This window comes from Caretta caretta, chromosome 7, assembly GCF_965140235.1.
Source record: "Caretta caretta isolate rCarCar2 chromosome 7, rCarCar1.hap1, whole genome shotgun sequence".
Lineage (NCBI taxonomy): Eukaryota > Metazoa > Chordata > Testudines > Cheloniidae > Caretta > Caretta caretta.
The window spans coordinates 86,624,676-86,651,802 of record NC_134212.1 but is presented as its reverse complement, the minus strand read 5'-3'; the positions used below and the strand labels follow the sequence as shown (position 1 = coordinate 86,651,802).

The window sequence follows — 27,127 nt, the reverse complement described above, 5'->3', positions numbered from 1 at the left end:
GACAAGGAAGAAAACTGTGCTATCCTATTGGCAAGCATTGGAAGGAATAAAGAACGAAAATGATACCAAGACTTCGGTCAGAGTCTGATGCAAGTCAGAAAAAAAAAATGGGGGTAACTGGATTTAGTTACACTCAAGCTGATCTAGTTAGTAAACTCTTTGTTTTGCCATGTCATCTAACAGACCTATGTTTGTAAACACAGATTTTACATCCAATTATTAGCAAATTGCTTCCAAAGTTCAGCTACTTATTGAAGTTACAGGAGTTAAAAAGCAAGTCATATTAATATGTAATCCCCAAAACATTTGTCAGTAAGTAGCTCAGTACAGAACAGAGCTCCCACATTAAACAAAAGAGAGTTCATTATACTATAGCAAGCATAGATCAAACCTAGAAATATTTTAACGTTTTACATAGTTAACAAAAAAACCATTGAAGCCTCATGTTTTCAATAGTGAGATCAGATTCGGGGGGATGGGTGGTGTTAAGTCAACCCACGCTTTTCTCAATAATCTATTAACAGTCTACCGAGATCATGTGATAAATAAAGCAACAACAGGAAATGAAGTGCTGCCTTAACTGAACTATGGCATATTAGAATAAGGCGTTAGTACTAAACACTAACTATGGTTCATGTAGTCTTATGTTTACATTTTAGAATGATGCAGAAAAATTAAGTATAGTGTAACTGTCTTTCCATAGCTATACTCATATTATACTCCAAGTTACTACAGCACAGAAAATTATCCTTCAAAATCTGTATTTTAGCCTGAGCTCCAGTGTTCTGTTGCCAAACTAAAACTCCCGACTTTACAAGATTAAACAAACCCTACTGTACTGTGCGAATAAATTAGTAGTGATCTGGATTGTAATTTGAGCATGTTTGTATAACTATATCATGGATATATGGGCACTGCACACTGTTGGGCCCACATTATTATTAATAATGTAAATAGTTTAATTAAAAACAGCTTGTATTGATCTGTTTTCCCCGTTAGAGAACTATTTTATCTGCTATTTTTTCTCAATCATGCCATTTTAAGTTATCTAGCAAACTAATTGAAATATCGGTTTCTTCTGTTATGTTGTGGTGTATAGGATTTTCTTATTGAATTGTCAATACTGCTGTTTGGTCTGATGGTTTTAACTAAATACTGTATATTTAGTTAAATAGCCTGAACTAAGTGGAGAAAGTTAAATTGTTCACAGTGGCATATGCCATGTCATCAGCAAAATGTGATGGCACCAACAGCATGAATGGACTGTTTTAAAATTTATTTACCATGTTTTCAAACAAATATTTTGTACTGTTTATGGAGAATAAAGGACCAGGGGCCAAATTTTCAAGAAGTGGCATCCATGCGCGTGTACCTCTCCACATACTTTTCAAGCACTAACACCACTGCACACACACAGTAGCATGCAGGTGTTGGGACGCATGTTTGAGCGTGCAAAAAAAATAAATAAATAAAATAAAAAAAAATAAATAAAATAAAAATAATAAAAATTTAAAATGGGGGGAGGCCAAATTGAGGCTCATTTGAAACTGGCAAAATATGACAGGTTTCTGAGTAACAGCCGTGTTAGTCTGTCTTTGCAAAAAGAAAAGGAGTACTTGTGGCACCTTAGAGACTAACCAATTTATTTGAGCATGAGCTTTCGTGAGCTACAGCTCACTTCATCGGATGCAGACCGTGGAAAGTGATCGGATGCATCCGATGAAGTGAGCTGTAGCTCACGAAAGCTCATGCTCAAATAAATTGGTTAGTCTCTAAGGTGCCACAAGTACTCCTTTTCTTTTGGCAAAATATGGTCTCTCTGTAAACACAGCAATGAACATGAAGACTAGACAATTGAAATTCTACAAAGGGCTACATCTAACAAGCCAGACAAGAAAAGAAGGTCATGAGCGTTAAGAATCAAATAGCCCAAATTCAATTATAGCTTTCTTACTTAACCAATCACATTCATATCCCTTAAGAGCAACTCTGGTTATACAAAGATCAAGAAGATGACCTGGACATATGACTGAATTCCACAAACAGGCTGAAACGACACACTCTTTCGACTATGGATGAGATTGTGTTTTCAAGATTTTCAAGTATTTTAGAAAACACTTTTTAACGTCAGTTGATAGCCTATCTAGAAAAGCTTTAAGTAGTAGCTTTACATACTGCCTCAGTGGATGACAGGTACAAAATACATTTCTTTTTCCACCTGCAGGTGCAAATGCTGCCTTCAGGTTTATCTGTGCAAAACCTCATAAGGCAGTGAGGTTGAAGAACTGGTGGCAAGACACCCTCTTACTGAAAATATGCAAATGAAGTTGGCTCTCCCCCATCTCTTTAACTTTGCATTGTGCCCTGAAAGATCCTCAGTTTACTCAGATCTCTGCCAGAGATCTGCTAGTTTTCTAGCCACTGCTTTTGGGATAGAGTAAGAGAGAAGGGACTTTTAAACAGATATTGCTACCTTGAAATCTAGTCATTTAAGAAAAAGTAGTTTAAGGAAATGCATGCCCTTGTTTCCCCCTGGGACATTTTTAAGGTGTTGCAAGTTACATTTCTTTTTTGTTAAGTCTTTTTCTATCCCCTTGTACTGCATGAAAGACCCACACAAAAAGAAAAACAGAATATTCAGAAGAAGCAATGAAACTCTCAGCATACAAATGCGAATCAATCTGAACACAGAATAAATATTCTAATTAAGTTTATAATCTTAGTTACTTTTAACTATTTAATTATAATAAACAAACAACTTAGTTAGAAATTTGTTTTAAATTGACAGGTCTTTTTAAGGTATGTTTAATACAGTGAGGTTCAATTTAATATACACCTTATGCAAGACAAGATCCCCCAGATAAAATCCTAAGGGATAAGAAAATTCTTTGAATTCTATTGTTTGAAACTGTTTCTTCTATATAACATTGCAGAGGGGCAAAAGTACATTAGTACAGTGATGGAGTGACAGAGCTCCTGTTCATTTCTTTTTTAGGGAAGCATAGTTATCTGAACTAAGACTGTAAAAATGATTAACTGGGTTTATTAAATACTGTAATTCAACCTGCAGCAAAAGATGCCTTGCCTCCCTGATCTACTTCATTTTCTATAACCAGCAAAAGAATAGTTTATGGAACACAGGCTGCCTTATCATGCTTTGCCCTACATAGGCTGAGCCTTGTTAGTTGTTACAGTTCTATTAGAAATCTTCCAACCCAGATACCTCCTTCAAATAGTGGGCTGACTTTTTGCAATTGATGGGGAGGGTGAACCATCAAATTCTTTTGAGCTGCCTCAAGTCACTGGAATCCTAATTATAATTGGAAGAAGCAAAGCAAAAAATCCTCTAGGACTGAAGCAAGCTGCTGCTTTACTATGGTGGAGGGGAAGGGGAAAGAGAGAGAGAGGGAAGATGATCACTTAGGACTGCAAGCAGGAGTGGCAGAAGCTCCCTAAAAGTGTGGGGGGCCCCCCACCAGCACCTGAACCGTGCTCCAACGCCACCCCTTCCCCAGGCTCTGCCCCCATGCCACCCCTTCCCCCAAAGCCCCACCCCCACTCGCTCCTCTCCACTCCCTCCCTCCCACATCACTTGTCCTTACGGCCGGTAAAAAGTGAAGGGGCCATGGCCGCCCTGGTCCAGTGCCCATGACCCCTATCCAATGTTGCCCATACACTCAAAGTCACAGTGGCTCCATAGAACAAATGGGAGCACAAGGAATTCAGGATCAGGCTTCAAGTGAAAAATGTATCTGTTGCACCTGTACTAATATACATACATTAAATGAGTGATATTTAATTTCAAATACACTAAAAAAAAGAATGGCATATTAGGGTTGCCTGGGCAACAGTCAATTCTGCTTTCTTGCACAGCCAGCCTGTATGGTGAATGAAACAAGTGTCCTTTGGGCAGAGGTGAAAGTAAACTGATACGCCCCGGTACAGCGTACCAGTAAGAGCCAGTGCGCCATACTGGGACCGGCTTTCCCAGGCGGCAATTTAAAGCCCTGGGGTAGTGGCAGTGGGGCTCCAGCAGGGATTTAAGGGGCACCAGAGCTCCAGCCGCTGCTTCTGCCACAGGGCCCTTTAAATCCCAGCCTGAGCCCTGCTGCCCGAGTCCTGGGGTAGCGGCAGCGGGACTCTGGCGGGGATTTAAAGGGCCCTGGTGCTACAGCCGCTGCTACCACCCCGGGCCTTTAAATCCCAGCCTGAGCCCTGCTGCCCGAGCCCTGGGGTAGTGGCGGCGGGGCTCCGGGGGGAATTTAAAGGGCCAGGGTGGTAGCGGCGGCTGGAGCCCCAGGGCCCTTTAAATCCCCGACGAAGCTCGAGCACTGCTACCGCAGGGCTCGGGCAGCAGGCTCAGATGGGGATTTAAAGGGCTCGGGGTTCCGGCAGCCGCTACCACAGTGGAGCCCCAGGCCCTTTAAAGCTCTGCCAGAGCCCAGAACCCCAGGGTAGCGGTAGCAGCTGGGAGCCCCCAGGGCTCCTCAGTGATTTAAAGGGCCCAGGGCTCCGCTGCAGTAGTGGCAGCTGCAGCCCTGGGCCCTTTAAATCACCCCCCAGCCCTGGTGCTCCCAGCCGCCTCTGCAGCTGGTAGCTCGGGGGTGATTTAAAGGGCCCTGGGCTCCCAGCCACCACTACCTCAGCTGGAGCCCCGGGCCCTTTAAATCAAGATTTTAAGGGCCCGGGGATTTAAGGCCCTGCCTCTTCCGGTTAAGGCCACGCCCCCTGCTCAGGACTCCGGCATACTGGTAAATCCTCTAACTTTTTTTCCCCAAAGTCAGGGGTGAAAGTAACACCAAGTTATGTCTTTAAGACTACGGTATAAGGTATATGCACAGAGGTACAGAATTAAGGTTGCATGGTAAACCATAAATCTTTTTTCCTAGTGAACAAGTGCTTGACTCGGCAGCCTAACTAATGTTTTTAAATGGGATTTCATGTATGCACTGTCTTAGTTTGTGTGTTTTAATTTTAAAGTAAAGAAAAATGTAAAAGCCAACTTCTGGTATGAGAAACAAATAGCTTCCTCACAGCCACATCATCAATCAACAGGGTTTGAACCCTAAACCTACAGTAATGACTGATACTATTTGAGCTACAAGATTACATTAGCTGGCAGCAGGAGAAAGCAGTTTCCCCAGAAACAAAAGAAAAAAAAATCACAAGTGGGAAAAACAGAAGAGCTGCCATATTAGAGTTACAATCACACACCCCCAAAAACACTAATCTCCCTCTTGTCTTGCAATTTCTCTGTAGTTTCCCACCGGCTCCAACTACACGTTTCCATTAGGCTGCAATGCGCAAGTGAGTTATCACAATCTGTTGCAGTGTAAGAAATTCTCAAAAATGGAAAAACCCACGAAGGACATGTTTTCTCTTCTCCCTGCTCATGGATTTGGAAGTCTGCTGAAATGAATTGCAACCAATGAACAGCAAGAGAATCCTCAGTCTTTTAACTAGGTAGAGCCATTAGAAATGAAGTGGTGGTACTATTTTCTGGATAGTTCTACACCCCTATTCAGTAAGATATGGGCCACTTCTTTATGCAGCCTCCAGAGTATGTGCCTGAAAATGAGGACAAGAGCCTGAGGGAAAATAATTTATTTGAAAGAGGAAGGGGTTCTCTGCAGTTTTCACAGCAGATCCTAGCCACATATTCATAGCACATGACAAAGTTAACACTACTATTTTAAAATTGGTACACACATTCTTTAAAGCTATCAATTTAAGCAATGTCTAGTAAGCCATTAACTAAAATTACTGATCGTTAATCTGTTAGTAAATTGCATTTTATAGGGGACAGTTTCAGTATTTGTCTTGCAGTCTCCTGTTACAGTTTATTTTGCCCCTCCCTACTAACAGAGATAATCACTATTTGTCATTTCCCATCAGTGTAGATTGCCACACGTTCTTGTAGAGCAGGGGAAGGCAAACTACAATCCAAGGGCCAGATCTGGCCTGTCAGGGCTTTCAATCTGGCCTGTGGGATTGCCAGCCCCATGGGGCAGCGGGGCTAAGGCAAGCTCCCTGCCTCCCCTGGGGGAGGGGGTGGGCCAGGGGAGAAGAGGGCTCCATGCACTACCCTCACCTGCAGGCACCACCCCCTACAATTCCCATTAGCTGGGAACGGGGAACTGCATCCAATGGGAGCTCTGGGGGTCACACCCAAGGGCAAGGGCAGCGCACAGTGGAGCCGCCTGACCCACCCCACTCCCAGAAGCCACTGCCAGACATGCTGGCCACTTCTGGGAGCGGCGCAGGGCCAGGGCAGGTATGGAGCCTGCCTTAACGCTGCTGCCTCCCCCCCACAGCTACTCGAGGTAAGTGGTGCCGGGCAAGAGCCCAAACCCCTCCTGCACCCCGCACGCCTGCCCTGAGCCCCCTAAACCCCTGCCTTGAGCCCCCTGCCCTGAGCCCACTCCCACACTCTGCACCACGTCCTGCATCCCAACCCCCTGCCCTGAGCCCCATGCTGCACCCTGCACCACTCCTGCACCCCAACTCCTTACCCATAGCCCCTTCCTGCATATTGCACCCCCTTCCACACCTCGCCCTCCCTCCTGCACCCCTGCCCCAGCCCTACATTCATGGTCCTGCATACCATTTCCCCACCCAGATGTGGCCCTCAGGCCAAAAAGTTTGCTCACCCCTGTGGTAGAGTAAAGCAAAATATGATTTACCCAATGAAATAATCTCATAAAAAACAAATAAGCAAGCAAGCCAACTTTCTCTTTGTTAACTAGAGGATTGTTGGATTGAAAAGGTCTCGCTCCCTGGCCAAATTTAGGTCTCCCAGGAAAACAATCAAAGAAAAAACTCAACCTAGTTATCCATATTTAGGCAGAAGTTGGAGAGTTGACTAAACAGGTTTTACATTTTCACTGATTCCTGAAAATTATCTTGGCTTTTTGGATTTATCATCTGCTTCTGAAGAGATTCAACTGTGATTTCCCCTTCTGGGTCATTATTGCTATTAAATTTGTTGTTTGGTGCAGGCTCCACTTTAATTGATTCAATATTGTCCCACTAAGCAAGTCTGCCTTGCTGTTTACTGTAAGACTCCTATTTTGTGATTACCTGTATCAGTGGCACTTGGCTCTCTGCTCAATGGAGATTAGCCATAAAGGGAGCTTCTGCTGTCCTACTGAAAGAGACAACAGTTGCCATATTATCTGTCATTTTCAGACAACTGCCAACAGAAATTAAGTCCTTCAATTTCAGGAGAGCCAGATGATTTCATTTGGAGGAATAGGGAGCACAAACACACCTGGTGGTATGTTAATGGACAAATTAAGATGAAGGTGGCATTCAAGTCATTGTATCTGAAAATCCCTCCCCTACTTCCTCCCACTCCATTGTCTGTTCTTGCTATATTCTTGCTCTCTCTTATAGTGACTCTGCCCACACAAACAAAAGAATTTATTCTATCTAGAACACTATCCATGCTCTACTTTTAGCTTGAGTAGTTGGAGACTAGTAACACATGCTTTTCCTTTTCAATTAGTGTTTCTTCCAAGGTTTCTCCCAAATAGCTTGCTCCCCCAAATCTTGGTCAATACCAGGATTTGTTAAGCAGATGAATCCTCTTCCTGGAGTTCTTAATTAAAACTGATTTCTGGCCACCACCCTAGTAGCAATGGAATTCCCTGAAAGAGCAACTCCATCCATGGTGGCATTACAAAGAAGTGATCTCCTTAGTTTAGTCCTCAAGCTTCTTTCACATGGGTTTATGAAAATAGACAGATAAACAAATCCTGCATGATGGAAGTTAATACTTTAAAGTTTTTCCTCAGACATCTGAAAGTTTCCATTCCCTGGATTTTCAAGGAAGAATTGAGGGTTTGGGTGGTGATGGCATCTCTCTATCAGGGTCTAGGAACTTGCCCAGCCGAGTTTATCCTTTATTTTATCATTCTTCAAAGACACCTGTATTCAGCCTCCTATTCTTGCTGGGGAATTACCACTTAGCCTGGATTATGTCCTTTGTAGCAATCCTGAAACTTCAGGGAAATATTTACATTTAGGTTTAGATGGCTCCTGCTGAGCCTCTTGTAACCGAAGAGTTGTGATTTTGTTTAACACAGTCTCATAACATCAATTATCAAGTTACATTAATAAGTAAATATTGTTTTCACTTGTTGTTTACTGCAGTCAATTTGGTATCAACACACACAATCCCAAAACAGAAAATATTTTGGTGACCTCACTCGTTTAGAAAAATCTTTAACTTTCAAGTCCAAAACATAGAAAGAGTTAAGGACACAAAAATCTCAGCAACAAGTATTGAATAATATTTCTTACTAATCTACAGATTTGACTATGGACTTCTTAAAAACACACACACACACACACCCCCCAGTTTCTGGATTGTGCCATTTGAAAACACATAGACCAAACATTTCACTCCAAAAAAAAAACTTTTTTTTTTATAAAACCCATATTATCTTTGGTGATCACTACAAAGCATGTATAAGAAAATAATCGGTGTGGTATGAACATGGTTATTCTCAAATCATTTGGCAAACTGGTTGTATTCATCTTATTCTGCTAGAAAAGACTGATTATGCCACATAAATACAATCATATAACATTAATGCCTGCTTTGTAGGCATGCACACTACAAATTATGTCTTGTACTAACAATTAAAGACTCTACATAAATCCCTGTACACCTGCAAAGTGAATCTAAAATCTAAGCAGTTCAAACATTTAATATCTTATTTTTATTTATAACGTATATAGAAGAAAATGAATATTTATTAAGATGCAAATTAAAAATTTTCCTACAAACCCCAAAAATATTTTATAGTACTACAGGAAACTGGCCAACAGACTGAAAATATGGTACTAAGTGTGACGTTACACCCCATATTCTTCATAGAAATATTGTTATGATATGAATATGGCATAACTAAGATACATGACCCATCTTGCATAAAATGTAAGGTATCATTGGTTATGATTTGCTGAATGTGATTATCTAATTTGTATACATGTATCATTTCTGTATCTGAAGTTCAAAATATTGATTATGTAACAATTACAACTGTGCATGTACTTGGGGGAATGCCCCCCAGACAGTAGGCAATCAGCCTGAATGGGCCATTTAAGAAGGACAATAGAACTTTGAAGATACTAATCTCCCACCTTCCTGAGATGTTGCTTTGACACTGCAGCATCATGTGAGGATGTCAGCTGGTACGAAGTACCACCTTGGACACTGCTGGTATTTTTTCACTGGAAACAAAGGATTCCCGCCTTACGTAAATCCTATTTAAGGCTAGGAAGTGAGTCAATCAAGCTTCTTATTCTCCATTGCTTCCCCACCCAAGAAGGAAGACTGCTGAAAGAAACTGAAGAAACAAAGGAACTAAGCTGGGGAAAAGCAAGGGCCGAGTCTAGACTGAGACAGGGGTCTAGCCTGTGAAGAGAAATAAACTCTAAGCTGCAGAGTAAACTGCCTAAAACAACATTTAGGGTGAGAAATTACTATTTGTAATGTGAATGAGGAGTACTTGTGGCACCTTAGAGACTAACAAATTTATCTGGGCATAAGCTTTTGTGTTTCTTTAGTGAATTAAGCTTAGGTTGCGTATTTTGTTTTATTTGCTCGGTAATCTGCTTTGTTCCGTTTGCTATCCCTTAGAATCACTTAAAATTTACCTTTTGTAGTTAATAAAAAACTTATTTTTTGTTTATTTCAAAACCCAATTTGTGCAACTCATATCTTGGGGGCACAAAGCTGTGCATATCTCCCTCCACATTCAGGAAGGGGGCAATTTTTACGAGCTTATGCTGTACAGATCTCTCTGTGCAGCGCAAGACAATATAATTTTGGGTTTACGCTCCAGAGTGCGTACGCACAGGAAAGCTGGGCATTCCCCTAGCTCAGTCCTCCCACAGAGAGCTAATTGCAGACTCTATGTGATTCTGCAGCTGGGTGTGTCGCTACCTCTGTGTGTGCTGGACAGGGGCTGGAGATCCTGACACAGCAGCACACAGTTGGGGGGACCCATGGTGGGACAGGTGGGCTCGTGGGACCCCAACACAGCAGGTGGTGCCCTGGAAAGGGGGGAGCGGGGGGGGGTCCAACCTCTCACACTAGGAATAAATGGTTTATTTCAACATGGAAAAGGTTAATAGCAAGGTGTCCACTACAGGGTTTCTTGAACCTTCTCCTGAAAATTATGGCATTGGCCACTTTGAAAAACAGGATACTGGACTAGATGGACTACCAGTTTGATCCCATATGAAGATTTCCATGTTCTCTTGTCCAATTTGCTCCAACCTATGCATGTTAGGATTGGAGCAACTCGCTGAGGTAGAGAGAACAAGGTGAAGAGGAAGTCCTCCAGGGAAAACCCTGGAAACAGCAAAACCTTGGCAAGGAGACTTAAACATCAGCCTATGTTTGTTACAATTATCTCAGGTACCAATAAAGCAAATCCAAGAAGGCAATAAATTTAGACTGTATATAAATTTCATCATGGTCCATTCAGAACAGACTGGGAATTTCACCCAGTTAGAAGGGAAGTTTTGCTTGTTTCTTTTAAATTAATGGATCTGGTTTGTTAATAGAGTGGAGAATGCAATTATTCTCTCAACAATGAACCAAAACTGGAGGGATGGGCCATATATACTACATTTCTAAACATAGGATTTTGAGACATTATATAGAAAACTGGGGTGGAATAAGAAGCTGAAGTACACATAGTGGTTTTGCAATGAGAGAAAATAGGTGTGGTGGTGGTGGTCGGTTTTTCTTTTTTTGTTTGTTTTTCAAGTGTTATACGTGGAATTGTTGCCCATGGAACAGGTGCATGATCCCAAAGCCCTACCTGGCCCGTGCATTTGGTTTGGCTTAACACTGAAATCCTTGCTGATCTTAAACACAAAAGAGAGGCTTACAAGAAGTGGAAGATTGGACAAATGACCAGGGATGAGTATAAAAATATTGCTCGGGCATGTAGGAGTGAAATCAGGAAGGCTAAAACACACCTGGAGTTGCAGCTAGTGAGAGATGTTAAGAGTAACAAGAAGGGTTTCTTCAGGTATGTTGGCAACAAGAAGAAAACCAAGGAAAGTGTGGGCCCCTTACTGAATGAGGGAGGCAATCTAGTGACAGAGGATGTGGAAAAAGCTAATGTACTCAATGCTTTTTTTGCCTCTGTCTTCACGAACAAGGTCAGCTCCCAGACTATGCACTGGGCAGCACAGCATGGGGAGGAGGTGGCCAGCCCTCTGTGAAGAAAGAAGTGGTTCGGGACTATTTAGAAAAGCTGGACGTGCACAAGTCCATGGGGCCGGATGCGTTGCATCTGAGAGTGCTAAAGGAATTGGCGGATGTGATTGCAGAGCCATTGGCCATTATCTTTGAAAACTCATGGCGATCCGGGGAAGTCCCGGAAGACTGGAAAAAGGCTAATGTAGTGCCAATCTTTAAAAAAGGGAAGGAGGATGATCCTGGGAACTACGGGCCAGTCAGCCTCACCTCAGAACCCGAAAAAATCATGGAGCAGGTCCTCAAGAACCCAATTCTGAAGCACTTAGACAAGAGGAAAGTGATCAGGAACAGTCAACATGGATTCACCAAGGGAAAGTCATGCCTGACTAATCTAATTGCCTTCTATGATGAGATAACTGATTCTGTGGATGAAGGGAAAGCATGTTGTTCCTTGACTTTAGCAAAGCTTTTGACACGGTCTCCCACAGTATTCTTGTCAGCAAGTTAAAGAAGTATGGGCTAGATGGATGCACTACAAGGTAGGTAGAAAGTTGGCTAGATTGTCGGGCTCAACCGCTAGTGATCAATGGCTCCATGTCTAGTTGGCAGCTGGTATCTAGCAGAGTGCCCCAAGGGTCAGTCGTGGGGCCGGTTTTGTTCAATATCTTCATAAATGATCTGGAGGATGGTGTGGATTGCACCCTCAGCAAGTTTGCGGATGACACTAAACTGGGAGGAGTGGTAGATACCCTGGAGGGTAGGGATAGGATACAGAGGGACCTAAACAAATTGGAGGATTGGGCCAAAAGAAATCTGATGAGGTTCAACAAGGACAAGTGCAGAGTCCTGCACTTAGGACAGAAGAATCCAATGCACCGCTACAGACTAGGGACCGAATGGCTAGGCAGCAGTTCTGCAGAGAAGGACCTATTGGTGACAGTGGATGAGAAGCTGGATATGAGTCAACAGGGTGCCCTTGTTGCCAAGAAGGCCAATGGCATTTTGGGATGTATAAGTAGGGGCATTGCCAGCAGATCGAGGGACGTGATCGTCCCCCTCTATTCGACATTGGTGAGGCCTCATCTGGAGTACTGTGTCCAGTTTTGGGCCCCACACTACAAGAAGGATGTGGAAAAATTGGAGAGAGTCCAGTGAAGGGCAACAAAAAATGATTATGGGTCTGGAACACATGACTTATGAGGAGAGCCTGAGGGAACTGGGATTGTTTAGTCTACAGAAGAGAAGAATGAGGGGGGATTTGATAGCTGCTTTCAACTACCTGAAAGGTGGATCCAAAGAGGATGGATCTAGACTATTCTCAGTGATAGCAGACGACAGGACAAGGAGTAATGGTCTCAAGTTGCAGTGGGGGAGATTTAGGTTGGGTATTAGGAAAAACTTTTTCACTAGGAGGGTGGTGAAACACTGGAATGCGTTACCTAGGGAGGTGGTGGAATCCCCTTCCTTAGAAGTTTTTAAGGTCAGGCTTGACAAAGCACTGGCTGGGATGATTTAGTTGGGGATTGGTCCTGCTCTGGGCAGGGAGTTGGACTAGATGACCTCCAGAGGTCCCTTCCAACTCTGATATTCTAGGATACTATTATTCTATGACTCAGACAGCAGAAACTCTACTAACAGCAAGATCCAGGCAACACACAAATGTCCTGACAACTCTGCCAATGCAACAAACATTCAAACCTGCAACACCGGGAAAGCAGGATTTGAATATCCTAGTCTCTATATTGTATATGGATGGTGCATTACTTACCACTTAAACCTTGACACTGCACTGTAACTTTTTCAGTCAGTGATGGGTAGGGAACATTAAGTGAATCAGACACAACATTCTCCCTTCAATAAGACAGGCCACTTCCTTACTAAACAACTCTTACCTTGTTGTAGAACTCTTGTTCTCTGGGACCTCGAGGCGGTGGCTGCAATTGTTTCAAGACTGTGCCATCTGGATGCTGCAGTATGCCTAGAAAAACAAACAGTTCGTTTATAGTTTAATTCTAAAGAATGCAACCATCCGGTCTTTTAAAGCTAGCAAATATTAAACAAGAGGTAGCCCAACTGCTCAGTGTAAGCTATTCCTACTGTTCTTTACAAACAAGAGAGGAACCTAGCAAACACAGCCCCAATCACCGAACTCTTAGCAGGGATTAGGGAAAAGGAGAGCAGAAGAGAAGAGTTCTTGTAGAAAGTGTGTTAAGTTATAATTATTTTTATATGAAAATAATTGAAATCTTAACTCTACACAAGTAGGGATGGAAGACCTTTCTGCCGCTTTCCTTCCACCACTCCCACAAGTGATTTTATAGTATAGTACTGTGCTGGAAGGAAAAAGAGGCAGAAAGGTCTGGTCAGAAGAAGGTGGTCCAGTGAGAAGAACCTTGAGAAAAAGGGTCTGGAAGACTAGGGCAAAGTTGAGGTTGTACTCCCTTGACTTCACTAGTGCTGATGTGCTGAGAGTAGTAATGCCTTATTTTTTTTCATTTCCTGTCTTATGAAGTTTTGTTAGGTATATTGTGTGTGTAGCAACTTTAACTGATACACTATGTAGTGTTCAGGCATTAATCATAAAAAATGATTCTTTTAGAAAGTGATTTTTTTTTTTTAAACAGCATGCCAGGAGTACTGGTCCTTTTGTGGACAAAATATTTCTGAAACAAAATAGTTTTATTGTTCCTGTGACTTTTACAGGAACCTACTGATCCCATAGCTGTTCTGCACAGGAAAATCTGAAGACAATGTTTATTATGCATGTGGAATGCGACCAGATTGGGCCCTTTATGGCAGTACAAGAAGTATTTTCTCACTGTAATGAGAGTTTTAAGAACATGTTTGTTCCACTATCTATAAAGTTTTCACTAAAGGCATTCTAGCTTGTTCCACTATCTATAAAGTTTTCACTAAAGGCATTCTAGCTTGTACAGTATATTTCACCATACCCTGATACTTGTAAGCATATCAGCTAAACCGTTTTTAAAAAAAAAAAATTACAAACGAAAGCAGAAATTATATTTAATTATGGGACATTTTGATAACCATATAGGACTAATTAGAATGCACTGTTATATATTTGCTAATCAAAAGAGTTTTCAAATTTGTAAAGGGATTTTTGTTTTATGACAAAACATTTTGTACTAATTATTGTTATCCAACTGGCAGCGACGCTAAAAGATATGAATCCTGCAATCAGCATAATGTTGAAAACAGACAGACAATCTGATGAGTTATAAACAAACCCCTTTGCAAGTTCTATTTTAACCCTCTCACCTTTACTAATCAAAAAGAAATCTAACTTCATTTTTTCCATTCTCTGAATAGGTCTTTAACAAGTTAACACTTCTCAAATTTCTGACCCCTATGATTTCTGAGCTAAATCCCAAACACTTACTTTGTCACTAACACAAGAAAACAAGAGCACACTTTAGATCAAAGAGATTTGTTTAAGCAATACATACTGATGCATCATGCCGGAATGAATCATTCATAAATATAATTGTTTATCCCAGCTCCATCTAAAAATTTATGGAAAAATTTAAGGCTTTTGAGAGGAAAATATTTGATTTATAATTTCTACCTACTTAGGGGTTTTTTTGGTTCTCTTTTGCCAAGGAACATTACAGGACTGTGGCTTGACAAGTTAGTTAAAATACTGGTAAAAAAAACATCAGCAGTGTAAGAATCTCTCTTGAATTTGGTGTTCCAAACAAATTCCACAGCCCGCTAAAGGACAACAGTACTCCACCCACAGGACAAGAAGTCGAGGACCTGGTGAATCATTACCATTTTATACTGGCCTCAGCCATTGGCACACTACCCCAGAAAACAGCTCCTTCCATCCCATTGCCCCACACAGATCTCCTTGGTTTTCTGACACCCTCTGTTGAATGGAGAGAGATGAGCAGAAACTTAAATGCAGAGGACAGAAAACCAAGACTGATTCAGACAGAGCAAAACAAAAATTCCTCAAAGCCTATCCTGAGGCTGTATTACAGGCCAAGAGAACCTTTCTATCAGCCTCCATTGAGGTTGCCAAATCCCACCCCAAGAAGCTATCCAAAGTGGTAAATCATTTAATTCTGTGGGCTGGTCTATACTAACATTCTAAGGCCTGGTCTACACTGGGGGGTGTATCAATCTAAGATACGCAATTTCAGCTATGAGAATAGCGTAGCTGAAGTCGACGCATCTTAGATCGACTTAGAATCACTTACTTCGCGTCCTCGCGGCATGGGATTGATGGCGGCCGCTCCCCCGTCGACTCCACTTCCACCTCTCACCGTGGTGGAGTTCCGGAGTGGACGGCAGAGCGATCGGGGATCGATTTATCGTGTCTACACTAGATGCGATAAATTGATCCCCGATAGATCTATCACTACCAGCCGATCCGGCGGGTAACGTAGACATGGCCCAAGTTGATCTAAGTTACGCCAATAACTGAAGTCGACGTAACTTAGGTTGACTTACAGCAGTGTCTACACCCCACTATGTTGACGGGAGATGCTCTCCCATCGACATAGCTTCCACCTCTCAGGAAGGTGGAGTACAGAAGTCGACGGGAGAGCACTCTGCCACTGACTTAGCAGGTCTTCACCAGACCTGCTAAATCGACACTGCTGCATTGATCGCAACTGTGCCAATTTAGCTGGTAGTGTAGCCATGGCCTGAGTGTCTACAACTGCATCAAAGCACTATCATCCTACTTTACTGAAAAGATCATGCACATTCAGGATGCCTTCTCAAACAACATGGTTGGGGGATGCAGGCATAGTGGATCCAAACAGCCAACTTGCATTCCCTGAGTTCAACGTATTCACTCATCAAGTAGTTCCAGACACCTTAAAGGAGACCCAACCCAAGATATAAATCCAACCCAGGTCCTTCTTAGCTTGTGAAAGAGAGAAATGAATAACAAGCGCTACTCCTGACCAAAACAGCCAGTGCCCCATTCAAAAAAGGAAAACTTCCCTTTTTCTTTCAAACAGTAAAGAAACCCACCCTAGATACTTCAATCTTAGCCAACAATCACCCACTGTCAAACCTGTCATTCCTGAGAAATCTAGCCAAAGGCCAACTACAAGCTCATCTAACTGAAGCCAACATTTTGGGCCCAGAATACTAAAAAGGCTGTTTAAAGCTCCAGGAAAGAGACTGGCCAACAACTTTGCACCTCTTCTTCCTTCATATGGCTTAAAAACATAAATATTAAAGTTTAGGTTGGCAATTCAGTTGACTGCCTTAGGTGACGTGGAGTAGATGGCAGAGATAGCACCAGGATATGATCATTTGGAACACTGGTTCAAGTGTCCCATAAGCTGACGTCCGTTTCCACAGTCACAAATAGGATCATGGCTCAGCCTCCATGTATAGAGGAAGTAGACACATCTGCCACATGATATACATATGCAGTTCAAAGTGGACCATATTTTCCACAGGAGTGAAAAGCCACTGGGTTCCCCAGTTGGATCCTAGATGAGATGTTTGTTCGGAATGTTCATGTCCTCCCACCTTGCTCGTCATTAATCTTGGACAGCAAAATGCTGAGTCTTCAAGCTCTTGCACTCCAAGCCAAAAAGGTTTTCTGGGATTGAATTGGAAATCTCAGTATGTTATTTAAGACTTCATGTATTGTAAGACCCTTGTTCCCTCAAACATGATGAGACTCCAGAAGGATTCTCATGTTGCGACTAATTTGGGCTGGGTTGATGTGTACCAGTACAGGAAGCCATGGTTATGGAATTGATTACGCTGTGTCCATAGAGATCCACATGGTGATGTTGAGTGTTGACAAGTGATGTGTGAGCGCCATCAATCTGGACAGACGAGCAGTATTCTGTGGTAGAGCAGACAAGGGCTAGTGAAGAGGCCCAAAGAGCTTTTTGCATCCACTTCTCCAATCATTCCTGACAGTTTCTAGAGGAGATTTACATGCATCCTTTACTTTGTCATGTGCGTTTTTCAGGTACTGGTGGTATGTGATAATTCAGTCAAATGGCACTCCAAGATCATTCAGGGTGGTATCATGTCTTATCTGCTGGCCACAGAAGTCCACATGCAATTTCATCCTAGCCTCTCAACTGTTTAGATGAAACGCTGACATTACAGTCTTAATGGGGTTTGGTTTTAGCTGCCAATACAAGAAATATTCTTCCATGCTTTTAAGGTTCTTGGTTAGGACTTGTTCTACAGTAGGTAAATCCTGTGCCTGTGTAGTCAGAGCAAAGACAGATTTCCATGATGTTGTTTGGGGAAGGTCAGTGGTATACATATTAAACGAGATCGGTGCTAGCACTGAACCCTGTGATAGGCAATTGTTGAGAGTGCATACTCTGTTGACCTAGTCACCAAGGAAAGTGCAAAGCCTGCAATTGGTCAAAACTTCTTGGAAAAATTTTATCATGGGATAATTTATCCTGGGATAATTATCATGCGATAATTTTGCTGGCTTTCAGAAGACTGTTCACCCGTATGGTGGCACAGGCAGCAGATCAATCTAAGAAAGCTGCCCCAATCTTTGAGTTTTCGCTGGACTCTCACCTCAGTGTGTGTTTGTTAAGACTCATGATTGGTCAGTTCAGCTGTGGCCTGGTCAGAAACCTACTTGTTCATTAGATAACATTGCTTCTACAAGCAGCATTCACTCCTTTGGCACAATTAAACTCTTGAACAACAAGAGTAAATCTCATCACCGCAAGGGACAACCTTCTCAAGGGGTGGACCAAGACTGTGGCATGAATTCCCCCAGGAACTAAGAAGTACCACAAACCTTACCACTTTCCATTCTAAGGTCAAGGTGCATTTCTTTGACCTCGCTTCTCTAACATGAACATAGCAAGAAGTATATTTAACAAAACAGCTAGCAAAACATAACATCCACTCACTTCTCCCTTTGAGGAGAGGATGAGAGAAAGAACACCACACTCAGATATAATCGTGAACACCCTGGTATAAAAACCTATACTATACTATACTATTTTTTATACTATAAAAAACCTATATGGATTAGAATAGCATATAACAACAAGAACAAAACTACTCTCCTTTTTATAGGGTGACTGATATTATGTTATTTTTCAAAGCTATTCAATTCCTGGTAAGAGTTAAGCCAGACAAAAATAATTCTATTTTCATTTAGTGAAGAGTATGTTCAGGTTTCAGCAAGTTATGAACACACAAATGGAGAATCGGGGTTATGCCTGAAAAAGTTTCCATGCTATTTAACTCTACTATAACAAGAGCCAACAAATGCCCATAACAACAAAAATGAATAGGCAATGTAAGTTTTAAAAGGCTTAGTCATTTTTTCCTGCATATGCGTTATTTTGCTAAAATCAGCCTTCTGGCTTAGCTGATAGCAATGTTGCAAAGTAACAGTGTAAGAAATTAACTGAATCTCTCAGCTCAGTCATCTTACATTTACTTAATGTAATTGTTTTAGCACACAGTCAAAATATATGATTGGGCAGAAGACGGAAAAAGAAGGGAGAGACTCAGAGTGACTGCAGCTCACCAAGAGCTAGTACTGCCTGCATTAAACTGTCCTCATCACAAGGACAGGGCAGGACAATATTGTGCCTTTAAGGAGATTTCTACCCCTCCACTACTAAATTTTTGTTAATAGAGAACAGAAACTGAAGAGTGTCATTCTGATCAAAAAGAAAAATTCCACTTTGTGATGACAAGCTTCTTTCTATGATTTATTCATTCCTAACTTTTCAGATAAATTCTTCTATACAAAACAGAAGCATAGAGTGACAGTTATCAGAAGTACCAATATGCTGTTGGTTTAAAAAAAAAAAAAGTACCTAGAATAAGTTCTGACTCTGAAGTTTAGCCCTTCAAAGTTTATGAGACATGGTAAACCAGGGGTGGGCAAATTACGGCGCGCGGGCTGGATCCGGCCTGTGAGGGCTTTAGATCTGGCCTGCGGGATTGCCCCCATGGTGCCGCAGGCCCCGTGCCTCAGAAGCAGCCAGCACCACGTCCCTGGGGCCTCGGGGGAAGGGGCAGCTCCGTACATTGTCCTTGCCTCCAGGCACTGCCCCCCGCAGCTCCCATTGGCCAGGAACGGGGAACCGCAGCCAATGGGAGCTTCAGGGGAGGTACCTGGAGGTGTGGCAAGGGAAGCGCACAGAGCCCTGTGCCGGTCCCCCCATCAGGGGCCGCGCAGGGACATGGTTCTGGCCACTTCTCGGAGTGGCGCAGCATGGGGCCAGGACAGGCAGGCATGGAGCCTGCCCTGGCCCTAGTGCACGCTACTGCCACCCCGGAGCCACTTTAGGTAAGCGGCACTGGGCCAGAGCCCAAACTCCTCCTGCACCCCGCCCCCCCAACTCCCTGTCATAAGCCCTCTGCCTGCACCTCGCACCCCTCCTGCATCCCACCTCCCTGCCCTGAGCCCCCATCGCACCCCAACCCCCTGCCCTGAGCCCCCTCCTGCACTCCGCACCCCTCCTGCATCCCAACCCCCTTCCATGAGCCCCCTCATACATCCTGCCCCCTCCTCTGCCCCAATCCCTTGCCCCGAGCCCGTTCCTGCACACCACACCCCCTCCCGCACCCCAACCCCTTGCCACGCATACAATTTCCCCACCCAGATGTAGCCCTCAGCCCAAAAAGTTTGCCCACCCCTGTGGTAAACAAACAAAAAAAGCTGGGTGGCCCCTGACATCTCAGTGGATGGTAGAATTCTTATTGCTACTAAAAATGGTGACTTTCTGGGAATAATTACATTTGTTTGGGTTTCTTTGGTAAGTCTTGGAAATGGTTGCTTCTTCTATGGCTTTTTTTTTTAAAAAAAAATAAGCCTGGTTTTATATTTTTCTGTAATTTCTATTTACACACGCAACTATATAGGGAATGGAGTTACTTATGTGGTCTATGCAACATAGCAGGTGCTATAAATGAGGTAAAGAAGTCTTGGCAGTCGTTTAACAACAGTTTAAAATGTGTGCTAAGAGCTGAATATAGTTTTCTAGAGTCCTTAATTTTTGTCCTTTATTTAGATATTGGCATATGAATTATGTGCCCCTCTCTCTAAAGGCACAGCTACAAGGACAGTCAGTCAAAAATTAGTTCACAGTCTATAAGTTGGCTGCATCATTAGTAACAGGCTTTTTTTAAGCGGTATAAATTTAAGACTGAAATCAAGCTGTTTGCTAAGACTGGGTTTTGAACACATTCCACAATTTTGAACTGCCAGACACAAAGTGAATACGGGCCTCATAACTCACTAGGATCAACATAACACATCTTTGAAGAACAGCCCTTTTCTACATATATTTGTGTGTAGACATGGTGGAAAGCACACCCTCAGGTGAACATGGTACTCTACTGACAAATGTTTGAATTACTAACAATCTCAATGTTAAAGGCCACATACAGAACTTCAGTTAACCTAGAGCTTACATTCTGCCACTGCATCATCAAGATTAGACAACATACAAAGCCAAGCAAATACTTCTCAAAATAAAACCCACGTAATACTGAATTAACAAAATGAAATGTGATGAATATTGAACTTTGAGGACAAACTGTTATACAAGTGTTTGGCTGGTTTGTTTTGGGGTTTTGTTTGTTTGTTCTTTTAAACAGCTACCTACCTCTGATATGTGACACTGGATTATGAAAAGTTTAGTACTTGAAGAGTTTAGTACAATCATTCTTAAAAATACAGAACACTTCAAGAGTTAAAATCTACTAACAAATGGCAAGGGGAGGTCTAGTTAGTTTCCAGACCTAGCACTTTTCACAAGGACAAGATTCTTTCTCCTTCCCACCCACCTAAAACAAAACCACCACCACCACCACCAATTGAGAATCATATTAATGTAGTTTGGGAGTATGTGGGTGGGACGTTCTGTACCTTGGGGGAACACCCAGCACCCCCATGTTCATCCTTATAATATGATTGGGGGGGTATCTAATGCAAAGTTTGTCATGTCTTCAAAAGGCTCACGATGTACTAAGCACTGTTATGGTAATGTTACAGGTTGTAATTTTATGTGTACAGTTACGAGGCTTGAAAATGTGTCCTCAAAGCTTAAAGCAAGCCCAGGCAAAAACTCGCCAGAAGCAGAAGGGCAGTTCACACCTCATCAGGACATGTATGGGACAAACCCAGCTCAATGTCACAGGAACAAAGGACACTGGCCTAGGCAACAACAAAGGATCTGTTAGACTCTCGAGTGAGTCACCCCCCTTCCTTTGGTCAGTTTGGGACTGTGATGAGGTAACGCTCACCTGACTCTGAAGGGAGGAGCGGGGGGCAAAGACAAGAGGGAAGAAAGAACATGATAAAAGGGAGAGACTTTCGCTGTTCCACTCTCTTCCACCTACATCTACAGACACCACACCAAGCGACTGAAGCACTGATCAAAGGGGAGAGCCTGGCTGAAGAGCAACCAGCCAGCGGTGAGAAGCATCTAAGTCTGTAAGGGCACTGAAAGTGTTAAGAGCAGCTTAGAGTGCTTTTTGCTTTTATTTCATTTGATCCAATCTGACTTGTTATGCTTTGACTTATAATCACTTAAAATTTATCTTTGTCGTTAATAAATATGTTTGTTTATTCTACCTGAAGCAGTGTGTTTGGTTTGAAGCGTGTCCCAGACTCCCCTTGGGATAACAAGCCTGGTACATATCAATTTCTTTGTTAAACTGACGAACCCATATAAGCTTGCAGTGTCCAGCAGACATAACTGGACATTGCAAGACAGAGGTTCCTAGGGTTGTGTTTGGGACCTGAAATATTGGGTAGTGTCATTCGGTTGCACAATCCAAGGAGCAGCTTACATTCCTGTGCGTGAATAGCCCAGGAATGGGGGTACTCACAGCAGAGCACGGTAAGGCCGGCTCCCAGAGTCAAGGATTGGCATGACCTAGCAGATCACCGGTCCAGATAACACCGGAGGGGAACATCACAGTGGGTTTGGTTTAATTTAGTTTCATGCGCAATAAAGATCTACATCTCAATGCATTTATAAACAATTAGTAAAGAAGGTTGGCAGTCAAAAAGCTGACTTCCACCAATAGAAAACACAATGGAACTTTCTCACTGTGTGTGCACCTTTACGCATGCTTGGATGACCAAAACAAGAAAGTTACTTTATTCGGTTATTGCACAAATATTCTCACATTACATCCAATACGTACCCTTGATGGCATAAATCAACCAATTTTTCACATAAATAGTCTGAACATTTATTTTAGAAGACACCCCCTTTTGTTTATTTCTTCAGTAGAAAAACAAAGACATGATCCTTTGAAAGAAAAGGAGTAGTTGTGGCACCTTAGAGACTAACAAATTTATTAGAGCATAAGCTTTTGTGAGCTACAGCTCACTTCATCGGTTGCATCGGTTTCTTTTTACAGATACAGACTAACACGGCTGCTATTCTGAAACATGATCCTTTGAAAGAATCTCAAAGTACTTTACAAAGATGGACCAGGAACATAGCCCACTATCACTTCTGAAAATAGGGTGACAGATTCTTTTCCCACTTTGAAACTTGTCATCAGATTAGTCCCATCAATCTGTCATGAATAAGGGAGACCAACAGATGTCTACAAACATTCTTCAAACTACAATCTCCCTGGACTCCAACAAAGAGCTTGAGGACTACATTTTCATCCTGACTGATAGATCACTAATATGTTCCCTCTGATATCAACTAATCACTCATCCCCTTACACTCAAACAGAAATGCCAGACATTTTTATTGCCAGATGCTACTGAAAACAATCATCATACGTGCTGGATCGTGGAACATACCTTTTCTTACCATACAAAAGATTTTTAGCAGGGACAATTTCACATAGACTCACAAAGTCAATGTAATGCTCACTGCATTCATGGAAAAGAAAGACTTATGCTGAGAGGCAGCAAAATTAATATACAAATTAAATTTTATATTTACAGTCATAATGCCATTATAGTTGTTCATAACTTTGTGCTCACTACCAGATATGACTTGTCAACCACTCCCATCTATCATACAGCAAGTGTTCAAAAAAAAAAAAAAGACCACGCCCCCAATTTTCCCTTTAAACACACACACGTCAGAAAACAGTTGGAAAATATTCTCTGTGTTCTTTACAAGGATGAACATTATTAATACTTGGCACTAATAAAAGCTAGGCTTCTCAATACTTTTGTGGACTTGGGCCTAAGTCTCTTTTTGGGGAAGCATTTCCTCTGAAAGAGGAAGGACAGATATTCAGAGGACAAGAAGAAGTTATGAGTATTTTAAACTGGAGTAGAACCATACCACATAATGTTGCAGTTGCTTATGTAATGTTATTTAGAAAGACCGTGGTTAAGATATTAGACACGGACTGTCTGTATTAGTGTGTCTGATGTGTAAGGTTTGTGGTCCAGATGTACGTTTATCTATCAAACATAAATTTGTGGGCTGCTTCTATATGTAGATATGAGAGGAGGAAAAAAAACTTAATAGTTATCCAATTTCTCTCTAGTAGCTACTGTTTTTATATGCTTGCATATTTTGGGGGAGGGACCCTGCAGAAAACACACCAACAAACTTAACCTTGCTATGATGGACAAGGTATTTAACTGTATTATAGAGAGGCTCATTGCAGAGAAACAGATTTTATTTAAATGAAACCTACTTTTAAGTGGACAGACAAAACATCTTCAGTTGGACTAGCAATTTCTCTGAATAGATTGGTTTCAGAGTCACAGCCGTGTTAGTCTGTATTCTCAAAAAGAAAAGGAGTACAATCCGATGAAATGAGCTGTAGCTCATGAAAGCTTATGCTCAGATAAATTGGTTAGTCTCTAAGGTGCCACAAGTACTCCTTTTTCTGAATAGATTAATATCTAGTTTATGAGACAATTGACTGCATGTATTTTTTTTGGTTCAACTAATATATTTTCCTAACCAGCAACCTAAAACTTCAATGCTGTAGTACTACACGTACTGTGGGAGGAAAGTATTCACCAAAAGTATCTCAGAAGCCAGAAGGACAATTAAAAAGAAGCTATCAGAATATTAGGGATCCATTAAGATGTACATCCATTCAAAAAAAATGGGCATTTCCTCTCAGTTAACAGCTAAAAAAAAATATCTGGAAGGCTCTGCAGTCACTTGTATTTCCATTTAGATAATCATGTATGACTTACATTTCCCACAGACCCTTTTGTACCTACTGAGCTGGGTCTATTAATATTACCTCAGAGATAAGTTGTATTGCCTAACCCAGAAATATTCCCAACATATCACCAAAAGGGTGATTTGTTTAAAGACGCTTGTTTAAAGTAGCGTGATGAATGTGATTAAAACCTTGGTTGTTGAGATTTGACTATTCCCTCTTTTACTCAGAGTACGGGTACTCCTGCCCCCCCAAGATTTTTCCAAACGACAAAGATACTTTTTGCATGGTAACTAAATCTCTCTTTAGTCATTCACCATCATTATATTCAGCTACACCTCACTCTGATGTTTTCCTTATAACTCTTATTCAGTCATCCAGTGAAACCTGTATTGGGAAAAAATCTCCAACACTCAAGCCCTTCATTCTAGAGAATCCCAATGCAATGGGGCTCCTGTAATTTTGTACAACCTCTAGTTAAGAACAATCTCTACTTAGAAACTGACATGTGTTGGTCCCTTGGGTGGTAATGCAGGTTTTACCCCTTTCACACAACTTCTTCCTTAGTAGGAATCCCTATATATGACTAGAAAATAGATCCATACCCCACATAGGGTTCACACACCCCAACAGGCAAAAGGGGAGCACAGAGACACCACACAGGGGAGGCTCAGCTCATAGCAAAGCAAAGAACAGCAGATCCACTCCCGCACCCCCAAAGGAAATTAAAAGGAGGATTAAACGTAATGGGACGCGGGAGGGATGGGCACGACCCAGTCGAAACACGGGACCCAAGTTCAAATCACACCGGGGACGGCGTAGAAGAGAAGACAAGACCCCACCTTCCAAGTGAGAAGAAGGAAGCCAGCCAGAGCCCGGTGTGTTCCCCTCACCCCAGGCTCAGCTTCCCGACTAGGTAGGGGCGGGCTCCACGCCCTGCTCGCTGCCCTCGGCCACACTCACCCCCTTTATCCTTGCCGTACATGTGCCCGGCCACTTGGTGGGAGAGCGGGACGCAGCCGTTCAGCAACCCCCGCCTGCCCCCGCCTACCGCGACTGAGGCGCTGGACGGTTCGCGCGCGGAGCCCCGCAGCGGCTCGGCCTCCTCCCCGTCCCCAGCGCGGCGCTGCCCGCTCTCCGGGCGCCCCGTAGGCTGAGGCGGCGCTCGGCGCGGGGGCTCGGTTGCCATGTCCCGGGGGGAGAGCGCGGGCTCCGGGTCTGCGCCCTGCGGGCTTCACCAGCTGCCGGCTGCCCAGGGAGGAGTGGGGCGGGCCCGCAACCCCATCGCCCCGCGCACCGCTCGGGAGCCGAGCTCCCTCCCTCCGCGCTCGGAGAGCGACTGGCGGTGGCAGCACCGCGATACTTCCCCGCTCCGGCCGGGCTCCTCCTCCGCCAGCGCCCCCGCTCGGCGCTGGCCCGGCCCCCTGCGTGCAGGAACTGGCCGGGGCCTGTGGCGGCGAGCGTTAAGCCAAGGTCCGGGGCAGGGCGTGGCGGCCGGAGCCCGCCGTCGCTTCGCGTTGCCTGTCCCGAGGCCGCAGGGGCCCCACGCGTTGAACCGTACGGACGAAACGCAGCCTGCTGCAGCCCTTCTCCAAGGGGGGCATTTTCTGCCGGCTCCCTTGCGGCTCGTAGGCTGGCCCTGGCTCTGCAGTGCAGTTGCTCGCTCCGAGGCAGGTGTTACCCAGCACCAACCTTCTGCAAAAGCTGTGCGAGCTTTTCGGATTGCAGAGAAAACCTCCCGCGGCGCCAAGGCCAGGCCTGCAGGGGTAGCATCCTCCAAACACGCCTGAGCTGAGCTTTATGACCGCGGGGCCTGTGCTCCCCAAGCTGAACATAAGAATGGTACTATTGGGTCAGACCAAAGGTCCATCGAGCCCAGTCGACAGTGGCTAGTGCCAGGTGCTCCAGAGGGAATGAGCGGAACAGGTAGTCATCAAGTGATCCATCCTCTGTCACACATTCCCAGCTTCTGGCAACAGAGGCTAGGGACACCATTCCTGCCCATCCTGGCTAATAGCCATTGATGGACCTAACCTTTGTGAATTTGTCTTTTTCTTTTTTGAACCGTGATATGGTCTTGGTCTTCACAACATCCTCTGGCAAGGAGTTCCACAGGTTGACTGTGTTGTGGGAAGAAATACTTCCTTTTATTTGTTTTAAACCTGCTGCATATTAATTTCATTTGGTGACCCCTAGTTCTTGTGTTATGAGAAGTAGCAAACAACACTTCCTTATCTACTTTCGCTACACCGGTCATAATTTTATAGACCTCAATCATATCTCCCCTTAGCCGTCTCTTTTCCAAGCTGAAAAGTCCCAGTCTTATTCATCTCTCCTCATATAGAAGCCGTTCCATACCCCTAATCATTTTTGTTGCCCTTTTCTAAACCTTTTCCAATTCCAATATATCTTTTTTGAGATGGGGCAACCACATCTGCACACTATTCAAGATGTGGGTGTACCATGGATTTATATAGAGTCAACATGATATTTTCTGTCCTATTATCTATCCCTTTCTTAATTATTCCCAGCATTCTGTTAGCTTTTTTGAGTGCTGCTGTACATTGAGTGGATGTTTTAAGAGAACTATTCACAATGACTCCAAGATCTCTTTCTTGAGTGGTAACAGCTAATTTAGACCCCATCATTTTATATGTAAAGTTGGGATTATTCTTTCCAATGTGCATTACTTTGCATTTATCAACATTAAATTTCATCTGCCATGTTGTTGCCCAGTCACCCAGTTTTGAGAGATCCTTTTGTCGCTGTTTGCAGTCTGCC

At 43.2% G+C, this 27,127-nt stretch overlaps 1 protein-coding gene across 1 annotated transcript in view; it reads right to left on the bottom strand.

The window, feature by feature from the left end:
• The window catches only part of IPMK (inositol polyphosphate multikinase), an 81,278-nt gene extending 55,565 nt beyond the window's left edge, over nt 1-25,713 (bottom strand). The window contains exons 1-2 of the mRNA XM_048856993.2: nt 25,310-25,713; nt 13,120-13,205 (exon numbers count right to left, since the gene is read on the bottom strand). Coding sequence (XP_048712950.1) covers nt 13,120-13,205; nt 25,310-25,535 — 312 coding nt within the window. The 5' untranslated portion in view covers nt 25,536-25,713. The remainder of the gene's footprint in view (nt 1-13,119; nt 13,206-25,309) is intronic.
• Between the last annotated feature and the right edge of the window lie 1,414 nt (nt 25,714-27,127).